The sequence below is a fragment of the Genypterus blacodes genome, unplaced genomic scaffold (assembly GCF_046128005.1).
Source record: "Genypterus blacodes isolate CSIRO-AG114 ecotype Tasmania unplaced genomic scaffold, CSIRO-AGI_Gbla_v1 ptg000021l_1, whole genome shotgun sequence".
NCBI lineage: Eukaryota > Metazoa > Chordata > Actinopteri > Ophidiiformes > Ophidiidae > Genypterus > Genypterus blacodes.
In genome coordinates this window covers 7,369,255-7,387,407 of record NW_027466834.1, presented here as the reverse complement: position 1 = coordinate 7,387,407, position 18,153 = coordinate 7,369,255, and the positions used below count along the sequence as shown (strand labels likewise).

The following is an 18,153-nucleotide window of genomic DNA, read 5'->3' as shown; positions in this document are numbered from 1 at the left end:
CGATAATCCTGATCACCTCTGACATTAAGACACGGAGGCAGCTGCGCGCACACGCGCGCACACGCACACACACACACACGCACACACACACACACACACACACACACACACACACACACACACACACACGGCAATTATACATGGACGTTAAGTGTGCAAAAGCTTTAAAGGAGGACTCATTCAAGTTGTTCCTAATTATTATCATTACTAATCAATTTTTCTTCACAACGTGTCTGTACACCCCTACTTAACATCTATCAATGGGAATTTGAATTAAGAAATTAGATAAAGAACTATCTATATATTATCTGATCTTATCTTATTTTGAAGGAAACTGGATTCTTTCCTGTTGGTACTGGAGATAAAACAATTGAGCTTTTTCCCCCCCCTCTTCTGTCTCCTGACTTGGCACAGCGCCCTCTACAGCCACAAAGGCTTCACACAGGTTCAGTAATGTTCCCTAACAATCACATTTTCATTTGTAAACTACGTGGCGTATCCTTTTCACAATAAGAGCACTTTTTCCTGAACAATTCTAGCCAGGCACTTGTGTATATGTGTGTCTGATCTAAATGGTTCCCCCTAGCGGCCACGAATCGAAGTAACACCCTGAGTAGGGATGTACAGTTAGTTGCATTAAACACAACTCTTAACTTGCTTTGCTTTTAACTGTGCGTTTTATTTTGAACTTCAGTAATATTTTCTACACACAAGAGTGCTCAGGCCTTACAGAACATGACCTGCATGGATCGACATTAAAGCCAAAAACAGACACAGGCAGAATAGAAATGTACAAAACTACAAATGATAAGTTGAGTAAAAATAGATCAATCTTTCTACTAATGCTACTTTTTTTTGGAAAATAGTGTCCCCTAGTATTCACAGATAAAAACACAACAAATATGTAAGACTGCCACAACATATCAACAAGAGAATGAATTAAGTTGTAGATTAAAACCTTTACATGTCAAATCAAATCAAAGTAGTGTGGAAACACAAGAGAGCACACTGAGAGACAACAGGAAGAGGACAGAGTGAAAAATGGGAATGGGAGAGAAAGATGGAGGAGGGAAACGGGAGAAGAGGGTCCCAGAGTGAGTTGTTGTCTCTCTCTTTCTCTCTCGCTCGACAACAAGCAGAGCAGAAACAAGCCAAGTTGAAGAGGAGGAGTGGACTTTTGCCGATCTAGGTCAGCAGGCGCAACGCCAGCGCTGCCCCTCCCCACAATCCCCTTCATCCCTCGCTCCTCCTTCTTTCCAAAGAATACTGGCGCTGGTGCAAACAGGAAATGCTGGCTTCTCCCTGCCTCCCTCCCTCCCTCCATCCACCTCTCATCTCTTTCTCTCTCATTTCCCTTTCACCCACTCCTCCTTCTCCTCCCTACCATCGTTTTCATTCCATTTTTTTTTTTGGCATTTTTTCTCAACTCCCCTCCCCCCCCAAACTCCTGACACCACTAAATCACCAACATGTGGGCTTAATGGAAACCAGACCCTGAGCCAGTCCTCTCTGGCCTGCAGCGTTTTCCCTTCAACGCTAAATTAGCCTCAACTCTAGTTTCAGTTCAAGAAAGAAAAAAAGAAGAGAGAGAGACAGAGCGAGCGAGCAAGAGAGAGAGATGCTGCTACTGTGTTTGTGGCCTCGGCAGGATAAGCTGAGACGGACAAAAACACTGCAAATACAAGGAAGAGACCCCTTTTAGATGAGTTTGGTTAAGGTCTTTAAATGTGATTCAACCTCCGTGTTTCTCTTGGTAACAGCTCAACATCAATATGTCTCTGCTGGAGCTGTGTGTTTTAGTGGTACAGTATGAGGAGGAGGAGGAGGAGGAGGAGGAGGAGGAGGAGGTGGGGGGGCTGGAGCCGGTGTGTCTGTGTGCAAAAGAAACTCTATGTGCCTTTGTTTAGGTAAGTGGTCTCTGAGTGTGAGAGAGAGAAAGAAAGAAAGAGAGAGAGAGAGAGAGAGAGTAAACCAGGTAATATGGGCTCAGTGGGAGATGGTGGTCAAGTACACACACACACACACAGCTGTCTGACATTCCTGTGCTGGTCGGCTGGACAAGCTAACCCCCCTCCACAAGTGTGTGTGTGTGTGTGTGTGTGTGTGTGTGTGTGTGTGTGTGTGTGTGTGTGTTTATTATTATTATTACTCTGTGTCAGCAAACAATCAGCAACACAATACGACACATCCAAAGTGCAAACGAAAGAGAAAAAGGTCAATATTGGTTAAAGCACCATAGTCGTGTCGTGTAGACGTGTAGAACGTTTGTATTCAGGCCCCTACTAACTCATGTGTGTGTGTGTGTGTGTGCGCGTGTGTGTGTGTGTGTGTGTGTGTGTCAAATGTCCCCCGTCACCTGTGTCTCCACTGTTTCACACAGTATATTTAGAATGGACATAAATGAGTGTCCCCCCCCCTCCCTCCATGTTCCAAGTGTCTTTTGCAGTAAACCTAAAGAGGCATCCAGATCATATTTATACATTTTGTGATTGTAATCAGCACGTTTAGAAGCAAGAGTGTCTTAATGTGACTTCTGCAGACGTTTGGAAGGCACAAAGACTGAATTCAACCCCTTTTGGGGAGGGGGGGGGGCGGTGCTGGAGCTCCACAGGCTGCGGCTTTAGACACGTTTCTCTTTATTTCACAGACTTGCACTGTTTCTCACACTGAGCGGTGAAGTCACTCGTCAGCTCTCTGAAACTTAATGCGCTTATTTCCACCAAAGACGAATACCCGTTCAGTCCATCCTGGCCCTCGTCCCTGCCCCCTCGCCGTCACACCCAGTCCTGCAGCGAGCGCTTGCAGTGCACCAGGGCCCTCGGCGTCTCTTTGTTCTGCAGAGTCCTGAGGATGGCGTAGACGAGGCCCAGGATGCACAGGATCAGCACCAGCGGAACCGTCACGATGATCAGGGTCATGATCTTGGATTCGTTTTCCGCCACCGTCACGACCACGTCTACCTCTTTGTCCTTGTCCTCCTCCTCCACCTCTCCTGTGGTGTCCGGGTTGGAGTTTTGGTCTTTGTCCAGGTCCGGGTCGGGCTCCTGCTTGTCTCTGCCCCCCTCTGAGGGGTTTATTGGTTTATCTTTGGCCTCTTCCTGATCCGTGTCCGGGTCGGGTTCGGGATCAGGGACTCCCACGCAGCCCATGAAGTCCTTGAGGATGGAGCGAGGGAAGCCTTTGTCCGCTGCTGCCCGCCGGTTGTCAAACCTCCAGTAATTGCTGCCTTTGTAGATAAAGGTGTGTGCTGCACAAGATGAAGACACATTATTAGACGCTTTCCATCCTATTAAGGCGATTTCAAAGCATATTCTGTTAGGTTTCTTTCATTCTTCAATGTTTTTCTTGATCAATACTTAATGTTCTTTAAAGAGGACGTGATGCCTTTTGTGACTTTCCCTCATTTTCCTACAGTGCAGTTGTGAGATGAACCCCTTTGGTCTTCAACTGCACTCAAATCTCCCTTTTGATCAGGCAAAATCTGCACATCCTGGTCAGATGTACAAAGCTACAGAGCGTGAGTGTTTGTCTAGCATCTGCCAATCACATTCAGATTCAAACGGAGCTTAAAGGGCATTTAAAGAGCATCAGTTTAACCGCTCATTTTCAACTACAAGATGAGAACAAAGTACTCCATATTGAGATTATGATGCAAAACGCTGGTTTTCGCAGTACAAAGCAGGAGGAACATGGTGATCCTGCAGAGGCATTAGAAGTCTAACTCCTCCCCTTCATCCCCCTCGTCCTCCTCACCCTCCTCACCCTGTCCATCTCTCTGCTTATGCTCGCTCCAGTCTAACCAAATTAGATTTCTTTCCTCTCTGCCACAGCTCATTTCACCCTTCTATCCTTTCATTCCCTCCCCCCTTCCACCTCTCCTCACTCACTCTCTCTACAGTTTTGGCTCTGATACTCCGTTCGTCCAAATATTATCTTCCTGGTTTTAGAAATAATAATTTACCCCCATCGTCACTGAGGAAGGCTCCTTTGGGGGAGGCGGGGATCTTTCCCCATCTGCTGATGGGTTTGGGGAAGTCTCGGTCTGCAGTTCGAGTCTCTTCGCTGTATCGCCAGTATCTACACACAGACAGCACACACACATAGACGACTCGAGAGATGACATGACCTTATCACACTCATATCTGTGTTGTTGACATTGTCACTGCGCACGTGTGTGTCTGTCTTTGTCACACACACACACACACACACACACACACACACACACACACACACACACACACACACACACACACACACACACACACACACACACACACACACACACACACACACACACACACACACACACACACACACACACACACACACACACATACCTGTCCCCTCTGAAGAAATAGGTGTATCCGTTGGGCTCCCACCAGATGGCCGTGTCGATCCCGTCTGCAGGAACTCCCTGTCCGTACTCGTGTAGAGGCTGAGGGTATCCAGGCAACACATCGGCCTCTCTGAACACCCAGTATCTATCATCTACAGGCACAAAGGGGTCAAAGGTCGGTGAGGGAACAATCCCCAAAAAGTCAGACAAGGCTTTGACTCCAAATGGGATGAAATGGTTAATAAGCAGAGTGAGAGAAACAAAGAGAAAGCAAAGAGAGAGAGAGAGACTATGAGGCAAATGTCACAGGCTTTACTTGCTCCAAAACAAAAGTAAACAAGACAAGCAAGGTAGAAATTCTATGCATAACGTTTATTTTCCTAACATGGACGCCAACATCTCTAACACCTCTGGACCCAATCTCACATCCAGCCACTTCACTTTCCACCTCTACTGCCAGAGAGCTGCTGCCACACACACACACACAGACGCTCTGCAGAAAGCACTTTGTGTCATACTGTAGTTTCTAATTCTCATACAGTCACTTTAGGGTGTAAGTGAAGGAGACGAAATGCACAACTGAATTTGTGAAAAAGCCTGAGAAAGGTTTGGCATACATGTTGTCGTTAAATAAAAGTGAAGGCAGCTGCTCACATCTGCAGCAGAGGAGGCTCAATCCTCTCCCTCTCTCTCTCTTTCTCTCTCTTTCTCTCTCCCTCTCTCTCCCTCTCTCCAGGCCTCATATAGTTCAGCTGGACTCCATAAGACCTGACTTGGGCCAAGAGCAGCTGCAGAGCTCAACAAGCCCCTTTCCAAAAATGCTCAGAAAGCCTGCATGAGCGCACACAGACACACACTAAAACAAACACACACTGCACACACACACACACACACACACAGTCAGTTATTTACTCATCTTCACATACGAAGATGCATACTCGGCGCTCTCTCCTTACTGTCCCTGATGTTTGAGCCCTGAAGTCATTTGGCCAGAGAGGAGGTTTCTCACATAACTTGTAGTGTTTTAAAGGTTTGACCCTGTGTGTGTCAGATAGAGGAGTTAAAGCCGAGATGAATTCCTACGATCTGCAGTAAATCACACCATGTGGGGAAAAATGCTGAGTTTGCAGTTTCCCTTTAGTCTGACCAGTTGAAATCAAAGCGCTGATTTCTGCTTGGTGTTTACGCGGGGCGGTGCAACTTGACTCCATGTTGGCCTCGGCTTTGTTCAATGGAAAGGAGCCGACGCACAAATTGCGGGAAAGAAACCAACTGACAATTGTACCATAAAATTCCCCAAAAAAGTGACGCACAAACCTTTGAAGAACACGAATTTGCCGTCATGTCGCTCGTAGGCGGCGTCAATATTACTGGGCAGGCCGATCCAGAACACAGATATGGGCATGGGGTAGTTATCCAGGACCCGGTTCCTCCTGACCCGCCAGAACCAGCGACCCTGCACGATATACAAATGTTGTTAAACTGTCATTGTGTTCCTTTTCATCAGAGGTCCCATCAGTAAATGCACCATATCTCACCTTGAACACAAACATCTCCCCTCTCAGCATGGTCACAGTGTCAAAGTCTCCTTTACAGATGTCTGGAGGCCCGTCGTCCGGCTGCTTGGGAGGCCGAGGAGGAGGAGGAGCGGGAGGACGAGGAGGAGGCGGAGGAGGAGGAGGAGGTGGTGGGTCTTTTCTTACGGACGGGGTTACAGGCTCCGGCTCCGGCTCAGGCTGGGAGTCAGTGGGAGTCAGGGTGGGAAGGACAGGAGGAGAGGGAACGGTGGGGTCGGGACTGGGCTCAGGCCGGGCCGGGGGGTCTGGGCTGGGTTCGGCCGGGTGTGGGGGTTCGGTGGGGAGGTCTTCGGAATAAGGGGTGGTGGGTTCATACTCAGGAGGAGAAGATGAGGTGGGGGACCGCCGGCTGGGCTCATCATCAGGGGGAGGAGGAGGAGACGTATGAGGAGCCTCAGTGACAAGTGGAGGACCTGGAGGACGAAAACAAGGACTTGAGATCACAAAGACAGAGAAGAGACAATCTTATCACGGTTTCACCTCCTATCCAAACACATATCTCAACTCGTGTCACATAAACCTTCACTTTTCTTTCCCTTTCCTGCCTTCTGTACCCTCCTCTTCCTCCCCACTGTCTCTATCGCACAAAGAAAATGTCATTTTTCCATTCAGTGCAGCAGCTACAGTATGAACTATGCTGCCTGACTGTGACTGGGCAGAGCACTGGGGGAAACTTGGGCCCTGCTGGTTGCTAAGACAGGAAAATACACACACTCCCTCTCACACACACACACACATAAAGCTGGTTATGCAATATGTATGGACAGCTGACGACATATTAAGTTACAGCAACCTAAAAATGTTCACACAATATGGCTGACCCTATCAGAGAGAGGCGCGCACACACACACGCGCACACACACACACACACACACACACACACACACACTCATTTATGTAGAGAAACTCAGTATCTACATTGTGTAAAAGCGGAATTCTTCATAAAAAGAGAATAATGATTGTACTTTATCATTTCTTCATTTCATAACAGAAAAATATTAAAACCACTGTCAAGGAATGATTTTGAACAAAACCGCATCTTAAGTGAAGTAAAGGAGTAAATAATGAAGGTCTAAGTGCTCAGACTGTAGCCTGTATGACATCACCTAAAGACGGACTCCTCAGACAAGCGTCAATTACCCTGAGAGACCAAACGCTACAAAGTGACCCAAATGTTTACATCGCTCCTCTATTTGGAGTCCTTTCATCCGTTTTGCTCAGGAAAACAGAGACTTCCTCCAACGCAGACTGACTCATCTGCTTCATTAAAGGGCCAAACCGTGTCATTTAGGCCAAAACATTTACCTTAAAAGGTTTGCAATTTTCAAAAGAACCTCCGGGCCAAAACACGACTGAATGTAAGGTAAAGTGAATCAGTGTTGCTTCAAGTTTCTGCTCTGTTATGTGAAACCAGGAGAGCAGGAGAGAACAGAAAACAGCAGCTTATCACAAAAATGATGTAAAAGGAATTGAAATCTACACAAACACACACACATTCTTTAATTTGAAGTTACACTCTGAAGTTAAAGTTGAGCTAAAGGAAGATAATAAAGGCTTGCAGGGAATTCCACCTACAATAAGGTAAATATTTTGGGTTTGAGTTTATTCCAGACTGTGACTTTAAGCCAAGAATGCTGATTACACACGCAAGCTTAATAAACATACGCTGTAATCCACACGCACACATTTAAGAGACATCTGTGTTATCACAATGGCATCCACTCACACAAGGAATGGATGAGGACTGAATAACGGCACTTTGTGTGAACCTGAAGCCGTTTGTCTATCTGGCCTTGTTTTAGCTGCATCCTAATCAACGTCATCCAACTCTGAGCCATCTTGCTGACAGACAGACAGACAGACAGACACATAAACACACACGCCTCCTCACCGTAGATGTGCTGGATCCCTCTGACGTCGTCGTCGTGCAGAGTGAAGTTGTGTGTGTGGGTCCACTGGTAGAAAGGAGCCATGATGGCACCGGGGTTATCTGAGTGCTCCAGACCCAAAGCATGACCGAGCTCATGGACGGCAACCAGGAACAGATCCACACCTGTAAGACAAAGATTCATTTCATACTTAGCAAGGAGTCACATAACACATTCATATCAGATTAATGTTACATCATAATGAGCTGATATCATGCAGAGGTCATATCTCTGATGGCAAACTAGAGGTGAAGCTAATTATAAACCAGCAAACAAACTGCTTTCACCTGTGCGACTCCAAGCTTCAGTAGTAGTTATTCAATTCAAAAAGTGAAACTCTGATACATTATAGATTCATTACACACAAAGTGAAATATTTCAAGCCTTTTTGTTTTAATTTGAATGATTATGGCTTACAGCTCATGAAAACCCCAAGTTCAGTATCTCAGAAACATTAAATATTGTGAAAAAGTTCAATATTGTAGCCTCATGATGTCACACTCTCATCAGCTAATTAACTCAAATCACCTGCTGGGGTTTCCTGAGCCTTTAAATTGTCTCTCAGTCTGGTTCAGTAGGCGACACAATCATAAGGAAGATACCAGATTGTAATTTATTGGGCTGCACCTGTATACATATAACATTTCTGTATACAAGTCATGAAAACACATTAAAGATGATGTGTGGAAGCAGATATGATGAAAACATTACACACTATTACTAACATTTGCACATTTTCTAATGTTTCATAACTGCCATGCCTCCTCCTCCTCCTCCTCTTTGTTTCAGCTTCTAAATCATTGTCTGTGAGTTAAAAAGGTTCTAAAAGGTTGGATTGTGCTTGGCATTACAGCCAACAGCAATCTGGAAATAAATAATCATTCCAAGCAATGCAGAAACTCCAGCTGGTTCAGCTAAAGCTCCATAACCAGGCTCACATCTGCATTCATGACAGTTTGACTCCATTTTTACCAAATAGGTCTCTCAGAGTCTTCGCCACATCTTTAACCTCTTTTTTAAAATCCCTTTTTAATGTTTAAGGATGTTGTTCTTGTATTTGTGAAGCCCTTTAATAAATACAGCAATGAAGTGGATTATTGCGCAAGATGATTTGTAACAGCTTTGCACAGGGTCAAGTACTTTGCTCATAACATTGTATTCATAACAAATGGTAATACTGCAAATATGCTGGTAATATGTAATCTCTCTTGTCCCTTGTCAACCTTTCAATTAACAAAGACGAAAAACAATAAATGGTTAAAATCCCAAATCTGACCTGCAGGGTTGTGGTTCTCCAGCGTCCAAGGCTCATCAGCATCAAAGTGTGTGTCCCCTCCTATTCCCGGTCCAGGGTAGTAGGCGTGAGCCAGCGACCCCCCCTCGCCATCAAACAAGGACATGTCACCGTGGAAACCGGAGGCAAACAGCAGCAGGATGTCAGCGAGCTGCGCCTGGCTGCTGCTGTTGGTGTTGGTGTTGTTGTCTTCAGTAGGAATCTCCTCAAACGTGAGCGGCGTGGCTCGTCTCCACACGTCAAAGGCCTGACGGATGGCTTCATGTGTCAGCTCCTCACCCAGGGAGGCGGGGATGTGCTGCTTCATTAAACTGAGAGAGAGTGAATGACAGTTTGTGCATGAAATAGATGAAGAAGAGGTTTCCCATCACGTAGATTAGTCATCATTCTCTCTCTGTTTGAACCTGTAGGTGATGTGATCTTTGTCCCACTTCTGTCCAGTGACAGCGTAACGTTTCTTCCTTGCCCCCTCATCCAAGTCGTCTGGTGTTGTGTCAGGGAGGCCACAACGAGGCTGACGCATAGCCCTACACACACACACACGCAAAGATTTAAAGATTACATATGATGGATGAGAGACAGACAGCCAGATAGACAGACAGATCCAGACAGACAGACAGACAGACAGATCCAGACAGATAGTTAGACGTTCATGAAGTCACTAAAGTCATGAAATAGATGATTTCCAAACAATTTTCAAACTTTCTATGACACACACACACACAGACACACACACACACACACACACACACACACACACATAGGCTCTTAGCTGCAGATAGCCAATGTCACATACAGTATCTCTGTTTATCTTCTGTGAGTCCTTACCAGTTGTTTTATCCAAAAGTGGATAAAGCATCAGAAAAGACAATTAAAAGAGATATTGATTCACCTTAAACATCCATTTGTGCAATCAGAGCAGACTTTAGTATTTCAGTAGATCTTAAAACTCCACATGTACAGCAATAAACTTGAAAACAGCCTCCTAAGCGTTTGTGAGGTTGTCCAGTGAAGAGTAATATAGAGCTAAATGCCTGTTTGCTGCAGGCTAAAGGAAAGGAAAACATTCAAACTATTTCCTAATCTTCCTTTCTAATAATTCCATTCTGAACATCTGGACTGTGTTGGATTGTTTTTGGAGGGCTGTAAAAATCCAAAGAATCCATATTTATCTCTGTTGTACTGGTGGTTTAGGGGAAGATCTGCTGAAACAAACCGTCTGTATGATAGATGTTTGAAAAGTAAACAGGCCTGTGCAGAACAAATCACAATGATTTAGGAGTCCATATGCATTACATCTTATTATTAGATGAACAAAATGTCTGCAGCCAGTTCACACTGTACCATATCTGAGTGTGTGCCGCATACAATTGCTGACAATTAACACCAGGATAGTCTGTGAGGTTCCGTGTGAACCAGCACGTGTTTTCATTCTGCTTCTCCCTTCTGGCAACAATAAAGCTGATATGAAGAGATGTGAATCCAGCCAGAGGTTCTCAACCTGTGGTGCACATAGCCACAGAAATTCAAAACTGCGGTTCAGCCAGTCAGTGAAGCTCTGAACTCATTATTCTGACCAGAATTAGGGCTGCAGTGTGTGACATCAAAGGGTCAGCGCTCTTGAAACTACAGTAGATACTTCAGGATGTCCACCATGCAAAGGAGAAGCTGATGAATGTTGATCTTACTTGATGGTTGCAGGGTTCATCTCCCCCGTCACCTCCAGGCCGTAGAGCCGCTGCATCTTGCTGATGGCTTTGGACAGAATCTGAGCCGACTGCATGGTGGACATCTGCTTACTGGCCTGAGACAGGTAACCAAACTGACGAAGCCATGCCTGTGAGAGAGAAGAGCGCAAGATGACTGTGTGTGTGTGTGTGTGTGTGTTTGTAACAGGTTACATAACTGTATCACTAACATCTAATCATGTGCAGTGTTCTGTGTGTCGGTTTGGTGAGTACAGTTGTGATCACGCTGCAGTGAAACACTAATAACTGGAGAAAGTATCTGAAGAGTTAAAAGAAAAAAGGAGAAATAGAGACCAGATGGTTTGTATTAACATTACAGCGTTCCTGCTTTGTGGTGTGAGAGGAGAGGAGAGGAGAGGAGAGGAAAGGAGAGGAGGAGGCTTCGTGGCCTAACAAATAAACTGCATGACGGTCCTGTGTATAAAACATAAACACATGTATCTACATATGTGTAGATGATGGTTGACAGTCTAGTCACACATCCTGAGCGTTCCTTCTTTGTTTGATGTTGCAGATAGAGAGGAACATGTGCAGCCACGTCGTCAGGCTCTCAGGCTGATGGAGGCTGTCAAGTGCTTATATCTGCCCTTTAAGACACCACAGCAGCAGGAGAACTCCAACAGAGCGCCAGAGGCAGACACACACACACACACATACACACACACACTGCTGGGTCATGGGAAACTCACTTTCATGCATGAACAGCGTGTAAGGGGCCAGGGACCATACACACACACACACACACAAATGAAAACCCTTTCTACATAGTGTGGCAAGCCTCAACCAATCCACAGGGCAAAGATTTAAAGATTACATATGATGGATGACAGACAGACAGCCAGACAGACAGACAGAGACAGACAGACAGATTCAGACAGATAGACATTCATGAAGTCACTCAAGTCATGAAATAGATGATTTCCAAACAATTTTCAAACTTTCTATGACACACACACACACACACACACACACACGGTACCTCCGCGTTGACTCCCGCGTCTTCCTCCGTGGAAGACACCGCCGCGCCGGTAAGGATCAGAGCGAGGAAGAGGAGCTGTGGATGTTGCGGTGCCATCTTCAGCCTGCTGCTGCTGCGTCCCCCGGGGTTGGAGCACAGATGAGCGAAGACAATAGGCAGCCGGAGCAGAGAGACAGGACGAGGACAGGACGAGGAGCTGCGTCTCCGCCTCTTACAGTGGATGTCCAAAGTTTTGCACTGAAGTTAACTGATGGATGCCATTTTTGGAGTTTGGTGTGGAGTTACGATCACAGCGTGGCTCCAAATGTCCCACAGGTCCGAATGCAAACTAATCAAACTGATCTAAATCCATGACCGCGGTGTGATTTGTTGCCTCATGGCATCAACGCAGCACTTTTCCTTCCTCGTATGAAGAAGTCCTTGCCCTCTTTACGACGTCTAGAGCATAAGAGGGAGGGAGTCAAACCAGCAACCAGTCCTCTTCTCCCACTCACAGAGGACAGAGATCACAAGAGGTAAAAAAAAAAAAAAAGGATCTCAGAAATTCAGCGGTTTGAGTTTGAGAATATTCCTCTAATTCGATCAAAGTTTAACTGTAATGCTTTTGATCTCGCAAATTATGATCAGGTTCAGAAATATGAAAACACCAGACAGCGCCGAGCCTAGGTGTGATAACAAAAGATTCCTACACAGATTTGTGAGAGAATAAGTCCTCCTCCAAATCTAAACCAAACCCACATCAGAGAGGCGGAGGAGGCACGCGGTCGCCACCTGCTGGTCAGACGGAGAACTACAGCTTTTAACATTTCACTGGCAGAGTAGATTCATAATTCAGTTTTCCTTCTGAACTAACAGTATAAATTTCAGATGTGTGATTTCATTTTGATTAGTCATAACTCTTAAGTTGTAGCCATTTTTCCATGAATTTATATTATGTCTGTAGTTATACATGTCCTTTTTGTGACCAAACAAAATTACAATTTAAGATATCTGTAATTTAGTTCTCATTATGTGGAAGATTAAGGCCACATTGGCAAAAAGAAGAGTTCTGATTTTTCTTTTTTTCTGAATTCTGACTTGGAACTAATCCTCCTCCATATGACTAATATTGTTAGTATAGGTAGTAGTGAAATTACTCACTAATTCCTGGTCAAAATGTAACTTTGGTTACCTAGAATGTGAATCATGACTAAGTTATTTACAAAGCAGTTATGACTAGACATTAATCACGCTTATATTGTAAAACATGAGTATGAGTCAGGGTTTTCAAGTCCTAAGTAAAAAAAAAAAAAAAGGTTTTCTTTACTTACTAGATTTACTGGGCTATAAAAAATAACAGATTGAGTGTGTGGAAGTGACAAACAGGGATGACCACTATCCTATTAAGATTTTTGCTGGAACAGAACGCAACCACATCGTACACGTGTGTTTTTAATGGTTTACATGCTGCCTTCACGTCCTTATTGGAGGAAATCAAAGTACCTCCAAGTTTGTAATTGTGCTTTCTGGCTCATTTAGCAGCTATAATCATTTCCAAACAAACCCAACAGCTCAGTGCAGTAAAATGTTCTAACCTCAGAACACAAAGGAGAGGATATGGGTGTGGTTTTTTTTTTTTGGTTTTAAAGTTTTATTAAATCATGTCAGCGCTGCTCTAATCTCGTTAACCTCCTGCTCCCCGCCTTGGCTACAGTGATGATGGTAAGGAGGAAGAAGACCACAATCCAGACCGCTGCTACAGGCAACACCACTGTCATCAAAATGCCTGAAACAGATGCACACATTATAAAACGCTTATAAAACGACAAGGCTTCATCAGTGTGAGTGAGTGAAGCAGTGGAGGCTGTGATCACACAAGACAGAGGAAGGCTGAACAACAGACTCATCTTCTTCCCTTACTGGATTGAGGTCTGTGTGGAATTTCAATCTTGATGGGTCCATATGAGAGGAGACCTTGGCCAGGGTGAGCTCTCACTGCCTCCCTCTTACTGATGGAGTTACAGTTCTATGGAGAAGACAAAACACACTCATCTAATGAGACTGAAGGCCCAACAAAACAGCCTGTAACGAAACACAGAAGTAAACCACTATTACTGTACTCCAATTAACCACTAAATACACCATGTACAATATGGAGCACTGATTCTAATTAAGAAACAAAAGTAGTTATTCAGTACAAAAAAAACAACTGAATATCACAATCCAGAGATTTAAAGCATTTTTCTTTTCCATATCAGGTATCCATTTTTAATTTCCATTGTCAAGTAGCATTCAAAGGTGTCTTATCTCATTCCATCTGACAAAAAAAATCTCATCTCATCTCACAGTAAATAAAGTAAGTGTATGTCTTAATTTTCTAACTATTGTTTACCCAGAAATGACCTCATTTCAGTGAAATTGTATTCAATCTAACCAAATGTGTACATGTAACTTATAGCAGTGACAAACCTGAGCTTGTCTGATGTGTGCGCTTGTCTCAAAACAGCTCAAATAACCTTTTTACTTTCCAAGCTTAAAGTTTCAAACCCAGCACAGGGAGCCAAACCCACGGGTGTGCAGGACTCCAGGTCGTCCCGCTCGCAGAGCTGCACGGAGCAGTGCAGGTAGAGGTCCTGCTCCTCCGACAGGAAACGGAACATGTCGAAGCTGTAGCGGATGGTGGGACTCGCTCCGTTATGTTCCGACTGTCCCGGCGTCCCGTTATGAAACACCACCGTGTCGTCATTCACACACCTGTGGAGAATGAAAGGATCAAACGTAGGCCAGTCAATTCTCTATTGTGGCCTACAGTTATCATCACATTATTCCCTGATAGGACGACTGACCCGTTGAACAGCAGCACATGATGTAATCCATCTGTAGTGTTGGGCTGGGGAGACTGTGTGGCCCAACACTCATCAAGCCGAAGCAAAAAGAAATCTGCAGGCTCCGACACAGTCACCTCCACGTACACCTGCGATCAATGACAGGAGCTCAATCACAGTCATTTAGTCGACTGATTCAGTGACCGTTTACCCACCTTGCCTCTGAGTTCGATGGTGGGAGCGCTGCTGTAGGCTGTAGTGTAGGTGTGGTCTGTGTACAGCATCATCTCTATGGTGGCATCAAGATCATCTACCCGCAACACCATCTCACTGCAACAAAGACAGAGAGGTCCGGGTTTGTTATTTGGGGGCAACATCTCTACACTTCCCATGAGCATCATTCGGAAATCACCTGAACAAAACAAAATTCTCCAGAAAGAATTCCGATATAAAGTAACTAAGGGTTGCCGGACATTTGCACTCCCTTAAAATCCACATACTGACTACTGCAAAGGGACAAAAAGGCCTGAACCAGATTGGAGGCGAATCCTCTGCCTCCCTTTATTAGTATTGCACCTGAACGCACCATCATCTTGTTTCTTCTCAATGCTGACATTTTTTTTTACTTACGTGGAAAAAGGGACGATAGCAAACGGTAGGCTGACTGTTCGCACGTATGGATAGACGCATGTGTATTCCATCTTAATGACTGGATCTCTGATGATGTTCTCTTTAACCTGAGGCTCTGATAGAAGACTCAGGGAATATGAGATGTGAGTGATGTTTTTCTGTGGGAAGAAAGGAAAAAGAATACAACTTTCCAGTGTTGACCAACTATGACATTGGTCCATCTTGGCTGAGGGTAAAGTTTGGGGGTCGTACTTCCAGTGGCTTCCCTCCACATATGAGGTATTTCTCTTTGGGGGTCCTGGACATGAAGAAGGTCACGCCGTCCATGACTTCTCTCTGCACTCCACAGGATCGGTTGGGTAAGTGCACGGACTCCAGGGGCACGTTGTAATACTGAAAGAAATCTTCAAGCACTCTGATGGATATAAAGTTCTTGCCACAGAGTATTTTGATCTGTGCGTCTGTAAAAAACAAAAAAAAACATCAGTCAAAAGTACAAGACAATCCATTTAAAATATATCTTCTGCGTAAATTAAGTGGAATAAACACTTTTGTTACATTCAAAGAACTTCTAAATATAATTTGATGTAAATATTTGTTCAATATGCTGACAACAAATATTAAAAACTGATGAGTGAAGTCAAGTTAAACGAATAAAAACTGAAATAACAAAGCCTGATTTTAGGAACAGTTTTTTGGCATTTCGATGATGAGTTCAGTTGAATCCGAAAATAATTATTCTACCTTTTTCGCACCGGTCTGAATAATAGCCTGTGGCGCATTTGCAGTGTCTTCGGTCTTTGGATATAATACACCGCGTTTGATCTGTGCAATCCTCCACACTGCAGAATCCTGCAAAGATCCAGTATGTCTTTATAGTAAGTTTATAGTTAATATATCCAGAAATATATATTGAATCAGGTTCCAAACATCCTTACCCAAAACTCCCTGACGCATAAAGGCGACGAGAACCACCAGGATCAGCTAAAAGTGGAATATTTACATTTTTAACTGTGTAAAATGTTACATTACGAGAGCCTGCAGCATTATTTCGGACGTTAAACCCTCCCTGTAAAATTACTTTTCACTCTGTTGACACCCACCTTTACGCTGATTACGAGCATGCTGGTGAATGTTGAATAAAATAGATCTTGTCTTTAAACAGATCTCGCTGCAGATAAACGTGTTGCTCTCCTCTGTCTCAGGTTAGTCACGTTTTCAACACCTGCTGCTGTCTAATTAGGGAACACCTGCGCTGTCTTGGCCTTGTTAACTGGGGATTTGTCTGCAAACCTGTGTGAGCAAGAAGTTCCTCTTCTGCTGCTCCACCACGAGGAACTCATCAGAATATAACAAATATTTAAGATAAAATAATAATTGATAAATTCATATATTAAATTAATAGGTTTGAGAAACAAATCCAACTCCCTAACATAAGTTTACTTAAAATTAATTAATAAATTATTAATTTAACTAACTACTTTAACACTTGGGTTTATAACCGGATGTCGTGTATACAGGACAGTGAAAAAACAAGGATTATGACTTTAAAATTTAGTGTTTGGTTGTAAATAGTAAGGCTGCTTTGCTTTAGAACAGCCCGGTATTGTTAAAGTTGTCACACTGTTGCTTGCTTGAACACTTAAATGGAATGAAACCATTATGTTTAACGGAATACGTAAATCTAAATGATTATTTGTCGGAGTGTTTACGTGTTTTGGCCACCAGGGGGCAGACATAAACCTAAAATCTGTTAAATTGATGGTAATATGTACTAGCGTTAAATTCCTGCTATACACGATTCAAGAAGTGAAGGGAACTTGTTTTCATTTGACATTTGTTTTGCAATTGATCACCGCACAAATGTATTAATTTATTCACATTCAGATTGATTGACCTTTGATTGGTCTTTGGTATGATCAAATGTAGGTATATATAGCATAATAACCTCTTTTAGCTATGATGTTATGAATATCCAAATGGCCTTTGATAGGAAAAAGGTTCCCCAACCCTGCTTTAGTTTATTGCTTGGAATCATTCAGTAAGCATGCAATATTAAGTGCACCTTGCAGATGTCGCCAAGTCCACTATATCAAGCTATTCAAACTAAAGAATCATGATCTCTCAATTGATTCACAGTAGTTTGGCGCATAATGATACAGAACTCTTCAATATGTATGTGTTTTCATACTGCATGTTTCAGACCCTTTAACACTACACAACTAACACGGCTCATGAAGGTTAAATAAATATAATGTCCCCTTCAAAGAGTAAAGCTGCTGGTAACACATCAACAATATAGGCAGAGATGGAAAAAATGCTGTTTATTTAACAGTTTTTGTCCCATTGAAGCCAACAGCATTCATGTTACATAGCATAAAACAATGAAAGTATAACCAGATTACTGCTTCAGCTTAGTTTGTGCTGAATTTGCATTATGTCCCTATGTAGCATCTTGCAGTGATCTGTCTTCCCTATGTGGCATCGTGCAGTGATCCATTTTGGTTGTCGGTAGTGGTATGGTGCCACCCTGGTGTTGTGAAATAGCCGGGTTATTGGAGGTGTCTGTCATCGGCCTGATTCACAACACCAGCTGCAGCACACACACCTTAGACGCAGGTCTGCTGATGAGGGAGAGAGATAGAGAGAGAGAGACTTTTCCACAGGTTATACGATAAAAGACAAATGTGAAGGGAAGAACTCGTCCACTAGAGATTAAATGGCAGATAACAAATTTTAAAGGGCATTTTCGCTTCAATAAGTACTTATCGACCTTGTGTGACTTTCAGGGTAAAATCCCACAGTAAAAACAATAACTAGGAACTGGACTGAGCATGAGCAACAAACCAGAAAAATT

The 18,153-nt window shown here is 43.8% G+C and overlaps 2 protein-coding genes across 2 annotated transcripts; both read right to left on the bottom strand.

The window, feature by feature from the left end:
* Positions 1-863: 863 nt before the first annotated feature.
* LOC142992098 (matrix metalloproteinase-15-like) lies at positions 864-12,542 on the bottom strand. The gene is made up of 10 exons (XM_076142390.1): positions 11,863-12,542; positions 10,824-10,972; positions 9,540-9,662; positions 9,118-9,446; positions 7,805-7,966; positions 5,875-6,326; positions 5,654-5,792; positions 4,338-4,488; positions 3,962-4,077; positions 864-3,247 (listed from the first exon to the last, which is right to left on the bottom strand). Exons 1-10 carry the CDS (start codon positions 11,956-11,958, stop codon positions 2,775-2,777), a joined length of 2,190 nt encoding a protein of 729 aa, XP_075998505.1. The 5' UTR covers positions 11,959-12,542; the 3' UTR covers positions 864-2,774.
* A 963-nt stretch (positions 12,543-13,505) lies between these two features.
* zpd (zona pellucida glycoprotein d) lies at positions 13,506-16,253 on the bottom strand. The gene is made up of 9 exons (XM_076142027.1): positions 16,235-16,253; positions 16,041-16,148; positions 15,549-15,757; positions 15,297-15,454; positions 14,882-14,996; positions 14,688-14,815; positions 14,412-14,595; positions 13,762-13,867; positions 13,506-13,627 (listed from the first exon to the last, which is right to left on the bottom strand). Exons 1-9 carry the CDS (start codon positions 16,251-16,253, stop codon positions 13,506-13,508), a joined length of 1,149 nt encoding a protein of 382 aa, XP_075998142.1.
* Between the last annotated feature and the right edge of the window lie 1,900 nt (positions 16,254-18,153).

What these genes read in the sequence shown, in the direction of transcription:
- LOC142992098 (XM_076142390.1), bottom strand. Translation starts at nt 11,958, where the DNA reads ATGGCACCGCAACATCCACAGCTCCTCTTCCTCGCTCTGATCCTTACC. An exon ending in ACGCGGGAGTCAACGCGGAG is followed by an intron (nt 10,973 to 11,862) that starts GTACCGTGTGTG and finishes TCTCTCTCACAG; the next exon opens with GCATGGCTTCGTCAGTTTGG. An exon ending in AAAGATCACATCACCTACAG is followed by an intron (nt 9,447 to 9,539) that starts GTTCAAACAGAG and finishes ACTCTCTCTCAG; the next exon opens with TTTAATGAAGCAGCACATCC.
- zpd (XM_076142027.1), bottom strand. An exon ending in GTGGAGGGAAGCCACTGGAA is followed by an intron (nt 15,455 to 15,548) that starts GTACGACCCCCA and finishes TTCTTCCCACAG; the next exon opens with AAAAACATCACTCACATCTC. An exon ending in CATGTGCTGCTGTTCAACGG is followed by an intron (nt 14,596 to 14,687) that starts GTCAGTCGTCCT and finishes CATTCTCCACAG; the next exon opens with GTGTGTGAATGACGACACGG.